This window comes from Drosophila mauritiana, chromosome X, assembly GCF_004382145.1.
Source record: "Drosophila mauritiana strain mau12 chromosome X, ASM438214v1, whole genome shotgun sequence".
Classification (NCBI taxonomy): Eukaryota; Metazoa; Arthropoda; class Insecta; order Diptera; family Drosophilidae; genus Drosophila; species Drosophila mauritiana.
This window is the reverse complement of record NC_046672.1, coordinates 4136069-4152026: the sequence shown is the minus strand read 5'-3', so window position 1 is coordinate 4152026 and position 15958 is coordinate 4136069. Positions and strand designations below refer to the sequence as shown.

The window sequence follows — 15958 nt, the reverse complement described above, 5'->3', positions numbered from 1 at the left end:
GGTGGCGCGGTTGCAGTCCCTAGCAAGGACTCAAACCTAAATGTTAACTTTATATTTTATATTGAATGTGCAAGGACTTGACCCAAAGATATGTGAGTGACTACTACTATCCACATGGCATCTGAGAGCTTTTTGGCAGTTTCGAACTGAAGCCTTTAGACAGACAGACATAAATGCATCAAAAATAAATACAATAATATTAAATATATACTCATCATTCGTGGACACCGATTGTTTTTCAAAATATGCGGGTTAAAAGCTTGAACAGCTCATCTCCGGTTATCGGGTGGTAATCGATAGGCGCAGTCAGCTGTTCCTCGTTCCTATCGTCTTGCTTGCACAACAATTTCAGCGGCATATTTCCATATTCCCCATTTATTAAATCAAAATGCGGCTGACTAACGTTTTGTTCAAGAAGGTTAAGAGCAAGTGAGTAATTTGGCCATCCAATGTGTTTTTTTCTTAAAACCAATCGTTTTTACAGGCGCATCATGGTCGTACTGGAGAGTGTGGTCAGTGGCCATCAGTATAATGCTTTTCGCGATCGCTTGGCCGACAAATTGGAGATAATACGCTTCGATCCCTACAGTAAGTGCTGCCCATCACTGACTTTATGCATATGCACTGATGTTGCCCATGTTTCTTTTCCAGTTCAACAAGAAAGCCTTTACCGCGAACGCAAGAAAATCCGCAGCGCCTAGGACAACCATTTTTTGTTAGTGAAAAAATAAAATTTACAACCACATCAACAAACAACCGAGATATATGACGAATGTAGTGGTTTTATTTCGGCCGAGTTTGAGCATTAGAAATCTTGTTAAATATTTATACAAAAGTAATAATTTACGGTGGTTTTTAGGCACACATTCGCATCGATACTAAATTCGAATTATCAACAGCACCTCGCCTTCGATTGCCGTCTACTTAAACGGCTTCTCGGTCATAAGAAGACCATGCTCCCACAGGGCGGTGGCGACCTCCACCTTGCGAGCCGAAGACTTCAATGGCAACTGGTCAATGGTGAGGTAATATGGATAGGCCGATATGAGGAGTTCAACGGCTTTAGCTTCCTCTGGCAGAATCTCCATGAAATAGGGCTCGTACTTGCAGTAATCCAGTCCATTGTCCGCATGGTGGTAGATACGCACGTTGCCATCGGGCTCCGTGACCAGACGCAGAATGTTGGCGCGCAGCAGACGCACGGATGTCTTTTCATTGAATTTGTAATCGCAGACGCAGTTGCCCTGATCATCGGCGCCACTGCGGGCCCCATGAACAGTGCGGACCTCCTCCGAGGGCAATACGATCGGCGGAAGTGCCTCGTGCTGGAACTTCTTGGCCATCTGGTCGACGGCCTCATCAATATCATCTTCGGAGGGCATCAAGTATTTGGTCACCAGCTTCTGCACATTCTCCACCAGCAGTTGGCGCGACCCGCAGTCATTTGCCTTGTAGGCATTGCCCAAAACTTGAAATGTGTGCAGCGGCAAGCCGCGACGCAAGGCCACACTCCGATCGACGGCCTTCTTGAGAACCATGGGCATTAGTGTCTCTAGGAGATTGGCATATGCCTGCTGTTGGTACACACTCAAGGTAATGTGCAGAGAGTGCTGTTGCTCCTCGGTGATGGCCTGGTGAACGGTGCCTCTGGGAAAATATAGCACATCGCCGGCGCTTAGTACCTCATCAATTATGGGCTTACCCAGCTGTTCTTGATCATAGTTGCCCGACGAGATCCTGGCCAGATGATCGGCCTCCTTGGGCGGCTCGTACAAAAGCCAGCGCTTGCGTCCCTCCACTTGGATAACGAAGGCCTCGATGTCATCGTAATGGGGCGCAAAGCCCTGGCTATTGGGTGGGGTTAGGTACATATTTGCCCCACCTTGCAATGAAAGAACTCCTGCAAAACGGTGCACACCTCACGCAAGCGAGTTAGATAGGCAGAAGGATTCAGTAAACGAATGCTGCAGCCTTCCGAATAGAAGCCCCACACAGCTGGTGGCAAGGCACGACCCTCAGGATTCAATGTCTCACGCTTGCCGTTCTTGTAAGTGGTCACATCCAGGTTGACGGTGAAGTCCAAATGATGGCGAATCAGTATTTCGTCAAGCATCTTGAATGATATTAGACTTTGAAAGTATTTGGGATTCGTGCGCTGCACCAGGCAGGCGTTTTGCTCCCAAAAGTCTTTAAAGAAGATTTTAGTTTTGATCGGAAAGATTATCCACTTCAGGACGCGACGACCCTCTTCGACGCTGTCGGTTTTGTGAGTTTCTGATGTTTCGGTTGACATCTCCTTTTCATCATTGTTATTATTGCCCTCTTCGGGGGCTTTAACCTTAATTATTTTAACTGCTGACTTCACGGCTGCTGGGTCCCTTTTGGGCGGCGGAGGACAGGAATTGGCCTCCCCTGGGGGCAGCGATTTGCGCACCAACGGGCAGGCCAAAGCCGCGCCATTAACCTGGATCGGCGAGGTGTGCTCCAGTCCCAGACTAAATGCTTGCTTGCGTTCGGTTGCGCTGGCTCCTTGAGTAGCTACCGATTCCTTGGCCAACTGACCGGCTTTTTCGGTATCATTATTGTTGACGTCCGCCTCGGCCTGAAGACGTCGTTCGTGATCTGCGGTCTTGGCGGCTGCGACTTCCTTGCTGGATGTTGATGGACCGGTGCCATAGTCTAATACTTTAGATTCCTTTTCAGCGCGTTTGGATTCATTGGCCAAAAGGGTCTCCGCCTTCTTGCAATGCTCCATCTGCTCCTTGGTCACGTCGAGGTGCATATCAGTAGTAGCTACCGATTCCTTGGCCAACTGACCGGCTTTTTCGGTATCATTATTGTTGACGTCCGCCTCGGCCTGAAGACGTTGTTCGTGATCTGCGGTCTTGGCGTCGGCCTTGCTGGATGTTGATGGACCGGTGCCATCGTCGAATACTTTAGATGCCTCTTCAGCGCATTTGGCTATAAGGGCCTTCACCTTCATGTAATACTCAATCTGATGCTTGGTCATGAAGAGGTGCATATCAGTAGTAGCTACCGAAGTCTTGGTCATTTTACTGGCATTTTCGGTAGATTCCTTTTCAGCGTGTTTGGCCAAAAGGGCCTGCACCTTCTTGTAATACTTATACTGCTTCCTGGTCAGGAAGGGGTCCATATCAGTAGTAGCTACCGAAGTCTTGGCCAACTTACTGGCTTTTTCGGTATCATTATTGTTGGCGTCCGCCTCGGCCTGAAAACGTCGCTTGCGATCTGCGGTCTTGGCGGTTGATGGACCGGTGTCCTCGACTACTTTAGAGAAAAGGGTCTGCACCTTCTGCTCCGTGGTCCCGTCGAGGTGCATATCAGATAGCAAATCGGAATCAGTCGTTTCTATATCTAGATTGGGCTTCTTCTTGTCTTTAGCTGTGCCGTTATAAGCGCTTTCCTGCTTTTCGTTGTTGCCTTGGGGCTTAGCGGCCGCGGAATTGGTCACCTTTTCCATTTTTCAGCTTTTTTAAACGACACTGGGTTTTTTTTCAGAACACTCGCTTGGCTGTAGACACGTAGTTATGAGCAGGACTAGCAGCAGAATGATATTGCATATTTTTGACACTTGCCAGTATTCAAAACGCTCCTGCACGTGCCTACTGTTACTGTGTTGGCGATAATAGGCCACCGAACTATCGATGACTTCTGCGAGCTGCTGTATCGAAGGCATGGGTAAGTGGAGGATAAGGCATGTCCTTATGTTGTTGCAGTTGGAGTCGATGATACGTACAGCGATAGGGGATGATTTTGGGGACGGCCCCCTTTGGGATTCTGTTGGTCGATCTGGCCGTTTGAATTATCCCCGTTCGCTTCGGGATTACTCTTAAAAGGCCCGGATTTTGTCCAATGACCCAAGTCGGGTGAGGATTGGGAACATTGCGGGACCATGATTAAATGCAAATCTTACCTCAATCGCAGCCATGCGGACGCGCCTCCGCAGGTCACCGCCAAGGCAAAAAGTTTAGTTTAGTTTCACGTGAAGATATTTATTCTTTTCAATTTTCCCGAGTCAATCGCGAGTCCGAATTGTCGTCGTCATGCCTTTCAACTTTGGGTCGCGAAAAGCTGCTTAGCCTGACAGGGGAGACAACAGACATCAACGTTTACTTGCCCGTTCCTTCTGATCCCTTGGAGCTCCTCTGTGGTGATCCTACGTACATATGTGAATACGTCAATAGTAGTGCCGTCTCAACAAGCACCGCCAATGGCGCGGTGATATTCTTCTTTCTTTCTTTCTTTGACCATTTCAAAAGTAGTCGACGATCAAGGGATGGGGGAATGAAAAAGAATTGTGTAATAAATGTGTAATAATGTAATAATTGTGTAATAAAACAAGAAAGCCGTCCTAGTCGTCTGAAGCGACACCGAAGTGTGGATCATGGGTGATGTCCGCATGATGCGCGTGGTCATAACATCTGCGCAACCACCAGAACTTTAAGATGTTGTCGTTTATTTGAATTAATTCGTTAGATCGTGAAACGTCGATAGTTATCGATGAGTATGTTGCCCTGAGCAAAGCCCGAGTTAGCGGCACTGCCACTAAGGAAAGCAAGCATTTCGTAACAATGTTTTTACGAAAATCGCTTACTGTAGCTGAACAATGGCTCTAAATGAGCAAATTTAATGAAACTTTTAACTGAATTAAGGAAAAAAATGTTTTCATATATATTAACTAATTGTTCGCTTGCCATTTCCCGGCAGTCGGGCAGTCTGGCAGCCCTGTCACAACCCGCTACCGATAACCACGCTGATACAACAACTCTGATTGAACCGCCAGATTTGAGAAAGTAAATCCGTGGCGAATTGATTTCATTTTGTCCGATTCGTGTGCGGAAAATGCCGCCAAAGGCACGGAAAATGCGCTGCAGGAGGAAGTATAGGCCGCCAAGCTGCTGGAGACAAGCTCCCCGCTGGAGGAGGAGGGCGTAGAGGAATATTTGAAGCGCAAGAACATGATCCTTCTCGAGTATGAAAAGCAAATGTTTTTCGATTTGGTTGAAGCCGATGGTCTGCTGGTTTGCGCCAAGTAGTGTGTGCTATTACTATAGTCCAGTCTAACCCAGATATTGAAATACCATAGGGGCCTGAGCTACGACCGCGTTGTAATCAGCATCCTTAAGGCCTACAGCGATTCCGGCAATCTTGTGGTTGTGATCAACAGTTCTGACTGGGAGGAGCAGTATTACAAGTCCGAAATCGAACCCAAATACGTCCACGAAGTGGCCAGCACGGCCACCGAAAGGTAAGCGCTCGCAATTCCTAAAAAATATATAAAATTACCCCTTTTGTTTGATTGACTATTCTGATAGAGAGCCCGTTTATCTCGAAGGCCGTTACCGTGGAGAACTGACCAAAACGTTCCACCAGATCCTTCAGGCGCAGCTGGATTGCATCTGCTTATGCTTTTATTTCTTCAGAATTGGAGCATTAGAAATCTTGTTAAATATTTATACAAAAGTAATAATTTACGGTGGTTTTTTAGGCACATATTCGCATCGATACTAAATTCTAATTATCAACAGCACCTCGCCTTCGATTGCCGTCTACTTAAACGGCTTCTCGGTCATAAGAAGACCATGCTCCCACAGGGCGGTGGCGACCTCCACCTTGCGAGCCGAAGACTTCAATGGCAACTGGTCAATGGTGAGGTAATATGGATAGGCCGATATGAGGAGTTCAACGGCTTTAGCTTCCTCTGGCAGAATCTCCATGAAATAGGGCTCGTACTTGCAGTAATCCAGTCCATTGTCCGCATGGTGGTAGATACGCACGCTGCCATCGGGCTCCGTGACCAGACGCAAAATGTTGGCGCGCAGCAGACGCACGGATGTCTTTTTATTGAATTTGTAATCGCAGATGCAGTTGCCCTGCTCATCGGCGCCACTGCGGGCCCCATGAACAGTGCGGACCTCCTCCGAGGGCAATACGATCGGCGGAAGTGCCTCGTGCTGGAACTTCTTGGCCATCTGGTCGACGGCCTCATCAATATCATCTTCGGAGGGCATCAAGTATTTGGTCACCAGCTTCTGCACATTCTCCACCAGCAGTAGGCGCGACCCGCAGTCATTTGCCTTGTAGGCATTGCCCAAAACTTGAAATGTGTGCAGCGGCAAGCCGCGACGCAAGGCCACACTCCGATCGACGGCCTTCTTGAGAACCATGGGCATTAGTGTCTCTAGGAGATTGGCATATGCCTGCTGTTGGTACACACTCAAGGTAATGTGCAGAGAGTGCTGTTGCTCCTCGGTGATGGCCTGGTGAACGGTGCCTCTGGGAAAATATAGCACATCGCCGGCGCTTAGTACCTCATCAATTATGGGCTTACCCAGCTGTTCTTGATCATAGTTGCCCGACGAGATCCTGGCCAGATGATCGGCCTCCTTGGGCGGCTCGTACAAAAGCCAGCGCTTGCGTCCCTCCACTTGGATAACGAAGGCCTCGATGTCATCGTAATGGGGCGCAAAGCCCTGGCTATTGGGTGGGGTTAGGTACATATTTGCCCCCACCTTGCAGTGAAAGAACTCCTGCAAAACGGTGCACACCTGACGCAAGCGAATAAGATAGGTAGAAGGATTCAGTAAACGAATGCTGCAGCCTTCCGAATAGAAGCCCCACACAGCTGGTGGCAAGGCACGACCCTCAGGATTCAATGTCTCACGCTTGCCGTTCTTGTAAGTGGTCACATCCAGGTTGACGGTGAAGTCCAAATGATGGCGAATCAGTATTTCGTCAAGCATCTTGAATGATATTAGACTTTGAAAGTATTTGGGATTCGTGCGCTGCACCAGGCAGGCGTTTTGCTCCCAAAAGTCTTTAAAGAAGATTTTTGTTTGGATCGGAAAGAGTATCCACTGCAGGACGCGACGACCCTCTTCGACGCTGTCGGTTTTGTGAGGTTCTGATGTTTCGGTTGACATCTCCTTTTCATCATTGTTATTATTGCTCTCTTCGGGGGCTTCTGTCTTTATTATTTTAACTAATGAGTTCACGGCTGCTGGGACCCTTTTGGGCGGCGGAGGACAGGAATTGGCCTCCCCTGGGGGCAGCGATTTGCGCACCAACGGGCAGGCCAAAGCCGCGCCATTAACCTGGATCGGCGACGTGTGCTCTAGTCCCAAACTACGCGCTTGCTTCCGTTTGGTGGTGCTGGCTCCTTGAGTAGCTACCGATTCCTTGGCCAACTGACCGGCTTTTTCGGTATCATTATTGTTGGCGTCCGCCTCGGCCTGAACACGTCGCTTGCGATCTGCGGTCTTGGCGGCTGCGTTGCTGGATGTTGATGGACCCTTGGTCACGTCGATGTGCATATCAGAATCGGAATCAGTAGTTTCTATATCTAGATTGGGCTTCTTCTTGTCTTTAGCTGTGCCGTTATTTTCCCTTTTCTGCTTTTTGTTGTTGCCTTGGGGCTTAGCGGCCGCGGATGTGGTCGCCTTTAGCATTTTGCAGCTTTTTTACAAGACACTGGGTTTCTTTTAAAACTTTTTCGCTTGGCTGTAGATACGTACTTATGAGCAGGAATAGTAGCAGAATGATATTGTTTTTTTTTTTCAAAACGCTCCTGCACGTGCCTCCTGGTACAACTATTATCGCCGCCGGATTATCGATAACTTCTGCGAGCTGCCGTATCGATAGCCTCGGGTAAGTGGATTATAAGGTATGTCTTTATGTTATTACAATAATCTCTTGCTGTATCTGAACAGTGGCGCTAAATGAGCAAATTTAATAGAACTTTATACTGAATTAAAGTCAAAAAAGTTTTCATATATATTAACTAATTGTTCGCTAACTATTTCCCTGCAGTCTGGCAGCCCTGTCACAGCTCGCTACCGATAACCACGAACAGCTGATTGAACCGGCAGATTTGCAAAATTATATCCTTCGCGAATTGATTTAATTATGTCCGATTCGTGTGCCGAGAACGCTGCCAAAGGGACGGAAAATGAGCTGACGGAGGAAGTGGAGGCCACCAAGCTGCTGGAGACCAGCGCCGACCCCGCCACACAGGAGGTGGAGGGTGTTGAGGAGTATTTGAAGCGCAAGAACATGGTCCTTCTCGACTATGAAAAGCAAATGTTCCTCGATTTGGTTGAAGCCGATGGTCTGCTGGTTTGCGCCAAGTAAGTAGTGTGTGCTATTACTATAGTCCAGTCTAACCCAGATATTGAAATACCATAGGGGCCTGAGCTACGACCGCGTTGTAATCAGCATCCTTAAGGCCTACAGCGATTCCGGCAATCTTGTGGTTGTGATCAACAGTTCTGACTGGGAGGAGCAGTATTACAAGTCCAAAATCGAACCCAAGTACCTCCACGAAGTGGCCAGCACGGCCACCGAAAGGTAAGCGCTCGCAATTCCTAAAAAATATATAAAATTACCCCTTTTGATTGATTGACTATTCTGATAGAGAGCGCGTTTATCTGGAAGGCGGGCTGCAGTTCATCAGCACGCGCATCCTGGTGGTGGATCTGCTGAAGCAGCGAGTCCCCATCGAGCTGATAAGCGGAATCATTGTCCTGCGGGCGCACACCATAATCGAGAGTTGCCAGGAGGCGTTCGCCTTGCGATTGTTCCGTCAGAAGAACAAAACCGGATTCGTGAAGGCTTTCTCCAGCAGCCCGGAGGCCTTCACCATTGGCTACTCGCATGTGGAGCGGACCATGCGAAATCTGTTCGTAAAGCATTTGTATATCTGGCCCCGTTTCCATGAGAGCGTGCGCGCCGTCCTGCAGCCATGGAAGATACAATCAATCGAGATGCATGTTCCAATTAGCCAGAACATAACGTCCATTCAATCACACATTCTGGAGATAATGAACTTTCTCGTGCAGGAGATCAAGCGGATAAATCGTACTGTCGATATGGAGGCCGTTACCGTGGAGAACTGTGTGACCAAAACGTTCCACAAGATCCTGCAGGCGCAGCTGGATTGCATCTGGCATCAGCTTAATTCTCAAACCAAGTTGATAGTAGCGGATCTTAAGATTCTGCGCAGCTTAATGATGTACGTATACAAGTTGCACTTCATTTCGATTTTCTATTGGCTAATTTTGATAGCTCCACCATGTACCACGATGCTGTGAGCGCCTATGCCTTTATGAAACGCTACCGGAGCACGGAGTACGCGTTGAGCAACTCAGGGTGGACTTTACTGGACGCCGCCGAACAGATTTTTAAACTATCCAGGCAGCGTGTTTTCAATGGTCAGCAGGGTAGGCAAATCACCATAAACATTAAGCGTTGGCCCTCTAAATAAAATGTATTAATTGCATAGAGTTCGAACCGGAACCCTGTCCGAAATGGCAAACTCTTACGGATCTGCTTACCAAGGAAATACCCGGCGATATGCGGCGTAGTAGGCGATCGGAACAACAACCGAAAGTGCTGATTCTCTGCCAGGATGCACGGACGTGTCATCAGTTGAAACAATATCTCACGCAAGGTGGGCCACGTTTTCTGCTCCAGCAGGCATTGCAACATGAAGTGCCGGTGGGCAAACTCAGTGACAATTACGCCAAAGAGAGCCAAACTCGTGTAGCTCCGCCAAAGAATGTTTCCTCTAATAAGGAGCTGCGTAGGGAAGAGGTTTCTGGTTCTCAGCCACCTTCAGCTGGTATGGATGAACTGGCCCAGCTTTTGAGCGAATCGGAAACGGAGGGCCAGCACTTCGAAGAGAGTTACATGCTCACCATGACGCAGTCTGTGGAAGTCGGGCCAGCAACGATAGACATTAAACCCGATCCGGATGTGTCCATTTTCGAGACAATACCCGAACTAGAACAATTTGATGTCACTGCGGCCCTGGCCTCTGTGCCACATCAGCCCTACATTTGCTTGCAGACCTTCAAAACGGAGAGGGAGGGCTCCATGGCACTGGAGCACATGCTGGAGCAACTGCAGCCGCACTATATCGTCATGTACAACATGAATGTGACAGCCATTCGGCAATTGGAGGTTTTCGAGGCCAGGCGTCGCCTGCCGCCTGCAGATCGCATGAAGGTGTATTTCCTGATCCATGCACGCACAGTAGAGGAGCAAGCTTATCTGACCAGTTTGCGTCGAGAAAAGGCAGCCTTCGAGTTCATTATCGACACTAAAAGTGTAAGTTTTTCAAGATATGTTTTGCTTTAGCTTGGTATCAATATTTTTGTCGCTACTTCCCAACAGAAAATGGTGATTCCAAAGTACCAGGATGGAAAGACCGATGAAGCGTTTTTGTTATTAAAGAATTACGATGATGAGCCGACGGACGAGAACGCCAAGAGTCGCCAAGCGGGTGGGCAAGCTCCGCAGGCGCCCAAAGAGACGCCAAAAGTGATTGTGGATATGCGTGAGTTTCGCTCAGATCTGCCCTGTTTGATTCACAAGCGTGGTCTGGAAGTGCTGCCCTTGACCATTACGATTGGCGATTATATACTCACACCGGAGATATGTGTGGAGCGAAAGTCCATTTCTGATTTGATTGGGTCTCTGAATTCGGGAAGATTGTATAACCAATGTGTGCAGATGCAGCGGCATTATGCCAAGCCCATCCTTCTGATCGAATTCGATCAGAATAAGCCCTTTCATCTCCAGGGCAAATTTATGTTATCGCAACAGACCAGCATGGCCAACGCAGATATTGTGCAGAAACTGCAACTTCTCACGTTGCATTTTCCCAAGCTGCGACTCATTTGGTCACCCAGTCCGTATGCCACTGCCCAGCTTTTCGAGGAGCTGAAGCTGGGTAAACCGGAACCGGATCCCCAAACGGCGGCCGCCTTGGGCAGCGACGAGCCAACGGCGGGTGAGCAATTGCATTTCAACAGCGGCATCTACGATTTCCTGCTACGGCTGCCCGGCGTTCACACGCGCAATATACACGGCCTACTCCGGAAGGGAGGCAGCCTGCGGCAATTGTTGCTGCGCAGCCAGAAGGAGCTGGAGGAGCTGCTGCAGTCGCAGGAGAGCGCCAAGCTGCTGTACGATATCCTGCATGTGGCCCATCTGCCGGAGAAGGACGAGGTCGCCGGCTCGACGGCGCTGCTGGCGGCTAGCAAGCAATTTGGCGCCGGATCGCACAATCGCTTCAGGATGGCGGCAGCCGCATCGAGAAGGGGTCGCCGATGATGCTCTCCAGCAAGGACGGACCTTAAAAGTATAATGTATGCTCTGCTTGTGTGCATTACCACCTCGCCTTCCCCATTGATTATGACATAATTAATTACAAATTTATGTAATAATACTTTCCAGAAACGACAGCGACAGAACAACCAGAACTCCACCGGCTCTGAAGTGCCGAGCACACAGACAGCGCACAATTATGGAAATTTTTTAAACGTTGCAATTAAGTCGACTTGGGAATGGGTTGCGGATGCAGTTGCAGATGTCGATGAGGGTGAGTGACTGTCTGGTCGTCAGACAACGTTGACAATCGGCAACTGGCGCTGACCGCTGGGAATGCACACAGTGCACACAGTCTGCAGCCAGTGCCTGGGCCACTGCCATCGGGGATGAGCGCTTAAAAATCAATTTTCAATAAATTTTTAATTGCCCCCGCACTGGCCGTCTGTTGGCACAACTGCGCCACCACTCCCACAGGACCTACCATCCAACAGAACGAACACCTGCAGCATTGAAAAGCAGCTATAAACAGAATTTTGTATCCATCAGCAGAGGCGCCCCAGTGAAATCTATGAAAGAAACTCTGTCAATGTACCCACAAGTAAATATTAAGAAATACATTTTCATGATGCTAACGTTTGATTATGCAAGTCCATCGCCGATGCAGCGCAAGTGCATTTGAAAGACCGCATTTGGTTGGCAATAAGCGAGGTAATTGGCCATCATCAGGAACGAGTTCTACGATTTTCACTCAACCTATTGATGGCTCCTTGTTTCGCTTGAATTTAACCCAATTTATAACTGGATTTCAGGGCATCAGTCGGGCAGTGTTATCCCCATCCGTCTGGTTTCCCAGTTTCCATGTTTGCCCTCGCTTTTTGTTGCGCCTCATTGGGCAAAGCGCGCTTAGAGCGTGTTTCTGATTGTTGGCATTATCTCCGGGTCCGGTTGCCACGTCCTGCGGAATGAGGCGGGAATTTCTGCCCGCACACACACACTAACTTCATGCTTCCTGCATACACCGAAAGAATGGAGGTGAGCTTATCAGACACTAAAACGTTCGACTTTCGAGTTAAAACAATAATGAGCTGTAAGTTTGTATCTATATATTAACTTATACATATGTTATATATTGATTATTTTGCCGTAGGTTTCACATTTTCATCCGTGTCCTGCTGCCCGTTGCCGTTGTCCGATTCTTGGACTTTTGGGCTGGCTTTGTGGCCTTTCGATCCGATCCGATCCGATGCGATGCGATGCGATCCGCTCCGGTGTGTGTCAAAGCATATTTGCCAATTGGCTGCGCTTTGTGCCCGGCAAAGTCGGCAAATGCCAGCGGGCCGAAAGTCAGCCAGGCGGTGGTGGCGGGCAGACGAAAACGCATGGGTAAGGAGGACCATCGACCGAATGGGGTGCACAATTAAAACTCCATTACAGCGCTCTTGTCCTGCTTCTTTCTGATTTTGCCTGGCTTTTGGCCCCGGGGTGTCGGTTTCGCCCCTGCCATTTTCAGCATTTCCTGAGCTTTCGATTTTCCATTTCCACTCCCGACTTCCGCAGCTTGGCCGCAACAAACGGTTCAATCAATGGACAATAGGGAACCTGATCCGAAAACCCCAAAAACATTGCAGCTAGTTTTTTCCCCCACCAACATCGACAACGATTTCCAGAATGGAACGGATCCCTGATTTGCTGTTTTTGGGATTTTTTTTTTGGTTTTTTTGGTGGCATGTTGTTTTCACTGCGGCTTGCAGGTGCCAAATATTCCGAAGTGCTAAGCTTGTTTAAGCTTTAATTTGCCATTTAATTAGTGAGCCCATTGAGAGCTGCTTAGTGCTGAGGAAAGCTGGGGCAGCACAAAGAAATTCAGTCGAGTGCAAAATGAAATTAGCCCGAAATGCCATGGATTAATTGAACAAAGTTGTCCCGACTAATTCGATAATTGATCGCAATTAATTGCCAGTTTTTTGCATATGTACTCAATAAATAATCGCCGGCTCAATTCGAATGACCATCGTTGGCCACAGGCAGCATCATTAAATATTTTGGTGGTAATGTGATGGGTGGGGGAAAGTGTCTGTGATTGGCATTTGACCTGGTACGCGGCAAGTTCAAAGCCGCCGTTAGACAGCCGCCGGGTGAATAAGTGGAATTTAAAGCACTTTCCTTTCCAATTTCCACGTACATATGTATGGTATGTTTTCATATTTATGTATCTCATGCCAGTGTAATTAATGAAATTATTTTATTTGCCATGCAGTGCATTTCGCACTTTCATTAGTCCAAGTCAAATTATTTCTGTGGGGTGCTTTTCATCGATTTTTGCCCAATTTTATTCTCGAGCAGCAGCAGGACAATAGAGAAATTATTTGCTCAGTTTAATTGTATATTGCTATTTGATTAGTGCTCCAAATGATATGCATCTCTGTTCAGATTTTCCAACGTATGTATTTCACAGATTTTCCAGGCTCTTCTGCTGCATTTCAATTTGCATCTGGACTGAGCGTGATTCCCCAATAAATAACTATGTACCCGTATACAGTACAGTAGTTACTGGCTTAAAGGGACGCTAAACAATGACTGGATCGTGCCTTTTGCTGGGCAAGACTGCTTATCATAAATGACAAATCTAGAAGTGAATGCGAATGCTAAACGACCAACTAAATGGGCCAAAAGACTCTGGAAAATGGGAAAATGTCTGGCGCTCCAATTTTCCTGCATTTGGTGTAAATGTAAATGTAAACGATATAATCGCCAGTCTCCATATTCTTCCTTTTCTTTGCCATGGAGTGGGTTGCTGCCCCCCAAGTTGAAGCCAAAATGGAAAACAGCTAACAGTCAACTGAAAGTTTAAGTGCTGGGAAATTCCAGGGTATAACCCAAAGTTTCATGTGTTTCGTATGATTTTCCAAATTCAGTTTCATTCTGTCTAGAAACCTTGTTCAGATTACTCACTGAGCAGATACGACAGATTACTCTTAAATTCTATTTTCACCAAGCATTTCCCTTGGAAATTTGTTGTGGCAATGGCGCGTTACCTGTACGCTGACCACATTTTGGAGGCCTTCAACGTATTCCGTCGCCCACTCAACCTGGACGAGGTGGCCTCGTATGTGGCCGAAATGGAGGCCAAGGCTGTTGACGAGGTGCGACTGGCGGTGGATAACACGCTGACCGCCGGCTGGATGCACGGATTCCTGGCCATAGAGGACGGTCTGTTCACGCTGGCCTGCGGCTACTGGGACGAGACGCAGCCGTCTGGCGGCAAGAGAGGGAGACGCCGCACAGCGAAAGCAATGCTAAGGAGTTAATGGTGAATCTATCAGAATCAAAAGTCTTGTCGCTCTACCATGGTGGGCTTTGCACAAAAAAAAAATAATAATAAGAGAGGGCACAAAATTGTTTGGATAATTTCCGAAAATTGCTAGAAATAAAACCGTAATGCTTTCCAATCGAAGTGTTTCCATCATTTGGCTGTAACTTGCAACCTGCTCCTCAACGAGAATTCCGAGTCCGACATGCCGCCAGTTTGTTGGGCATCGGGGAGCTCTGGGCTCCGGTTCCGGGTTAAGTGACCGCACTGGGAGCCATTTGGTGACCCACTTCGTATTGATTTCGGCACTCCGCCTCTCCTCATCATCGTGAAGCCCAAACCGTTGGCCTCTATTGTTTGCCGGCCGTCGGCCGGAGAACTCCCCAAAGTCGGGCAGAGATGGAGTCTCCGATAAGCTCGCACCTACATGCAGCCCCAAATTGGGCTGTCAGTTGTCTGTAATTGTGTGGGTTCGACTGCACAGGAAGAAATCTTGGGCAGTCTGCCATTTGATGGAACATCAAGTGGTGTACTTGCTATATAGTATATTAGCTTGATACTTTTCTGCGAGTGCTCGCAAGTGTTTGCTCGTGTTGCGGTTAAGTAGGAACTACGCCAACTTATAAGGCAGCCAACTTTCATTTCCACTTCCGCATCCGCATCCGGCGAGGCCCACACCAAGGACATTCACGCCCCCTTTTCATTCACGAAGGAATGAAAGAAAGAAAAGAGAGGAGCGAAAAGTCCTCTTTTCCGAGTCCTGCCCTTTGGCATTCGCCGAAACTATTAAATCACATTTTACGAGCGTTAAGTGCACAATTAAAAGCATTTCGTTAATGTGAAAAATGTGGCGCTGTCTTGGCTCGGACTTTCCCGAAAATTTCCACCCGCTCCGCCATTGTGATGTAATTAAATTTTCAGCTGGCAGGCCGCGCATTGCGCTGCGTTCACCTTGGGGCCACTTTTTCGGGCACAACTCCGGATTTTGGGCCATTATCCTCGGTACTGCGATGGCAATGCGTCCTTTTCTTTGCGGCGCAGAAAGCAACTAATTCGATTATTGCTTGATGTTGATGTACTTTGAGCTCCATTAGAACTGCCCAAATGGTCCTTTAATCTAAAGTTGATCGAAACACATGAGAGCAGAGCTCAAGCGGTTAACTAACTATGCGCTAAACATCGATTATCAATTCTTTCAACTGCGTTGGGTCACCATTTCCTCGTCGGGGTCACCAAACCTCCCACCCCACTTTGCATCCCATCGTCTTCATTAGGAGAAAAACGCAAACTAAGTGAGTAATATGAGCCTTAGGAGGCGTGTGAAGTGCACACTTGATTTAGAGCGTGGGTGGTTGCGAGGGTGGTGGATGGGGTGGACTTGCACCACCGTGCTACCACCCCGCCACACCGCTAGCCCCCCTTACGCATTCGCCTAAGTGCGGAAGCATGTTCAAGTGTGTTGGAAATGGAAAGCAATGTGTTACTCTGGTTTTTTTTCAGCGATTTTATATTTTG

General features: G+C 48.0%; 4 protein-coding genes across 5 annotated transcripts; 3 read left to right on the top strand and 1 right to left on the bottom strand.

Annotated features, from left to right (window-relative positions):
* The first annotated feature begins 306 nt into the window (after nucleotides 1–306).
* On the top strand, nucleotides 307–764 carry LOC117147210 (39S ribosomal protein L33, mitochondrial). Its single transcript, XM_033314023.1, has 3 exons — nucleotides 307–429; nucleotides 485–588; nucleotides 652–764. Exons 1-3 carry the CDS (start codon nucleotides 389–391, stop codon nucleotides 699–701), a joined length of 195 nt encoding a protein of 64 aa, XP_033169914.1. The 5' UTR covers nucleotides 307–388; the 3' UTR covers nucleotides 702–764.
* Nucleotides 765–836: 72 nt separating this feature from the next.
* On the bottom strand, nucleotides 837–7627 carry LOC117147209 (bifunctional lysine-specific demethylase and histidyl-hydroxylase NO66). Its single transcript, XM_033314022.1, is given in 3 exon segments — nucleotides 837–1882; nucleotides 1885–3229; nucleotides 7254–7627. Coding segments are annotated over 3 exon segments (2523 nt in total). The 5' UTR covers nucleotides 7470–7627; the 3' UTR covers nucleotides 837–920.
* Nucleotides 7628–7852: 225 nt separating this feature from the next.
* On the top strand, nucleotides 7853–11765 carry LOC117147382 (DNA repair endonuclease XPF). 2 transcript variants are annotated; one of them, XR_004459836.1, is made up of 8 exons: nucleotides 7853–8147; nucleotides 8206–8367; nucleotides 8435–9031; nucleotides 9085–9239; nucleotides 9302–10128; nucleotides 10195–11171; nucleotides 11260–11404; nucleotides 11608–11765. XR_004459836.1 is itself a non-coding variant. In XM_033314254.1 (7 exons), exons 1-6 carry the CDS (start codon nucleotides 7927–7929, stop codon nucleotides 11134–11136), a joined length of 2904 nt encoding a protein of 967 aa, XP_033170145.1. In that variant the 5' UTR covers nucleotides 7853–7926; the 3' UTR covers nucleotides 11137–11171; nucleotides 11260–11765. The 2 variants fall into 2 exon arrangements, 1 of the variants encoding a protein (XP_033170145.1); XM_033314254.1 differs by having other exon boundaries at nucleotides 11260–11765.
* Nucleotides 11766–11856: 91 nt separating this feature from the next.
* Nucleotides 11857–14574, top strand: LOC117147383. The gene is made up of 2 exons (XM_033314255.1): nucleotides 11857–12220; nucleotides 12281–14574. Exon 2 carries the CDS (start codon nucleotides 14157–14159, stop codon nucleotides 14439–14441), a length of 285 nt encoding a protein of 94 aa, XP_033170146.1. The 5' UTR covers nucleotides 11857–12220; nucleotides 12281–14156; the 3' UTR covers nucleotides 14442–14574.
* The last annotated feature ends 1384 nt before the right edge of the window (nucleotides 14575–15958 follow it).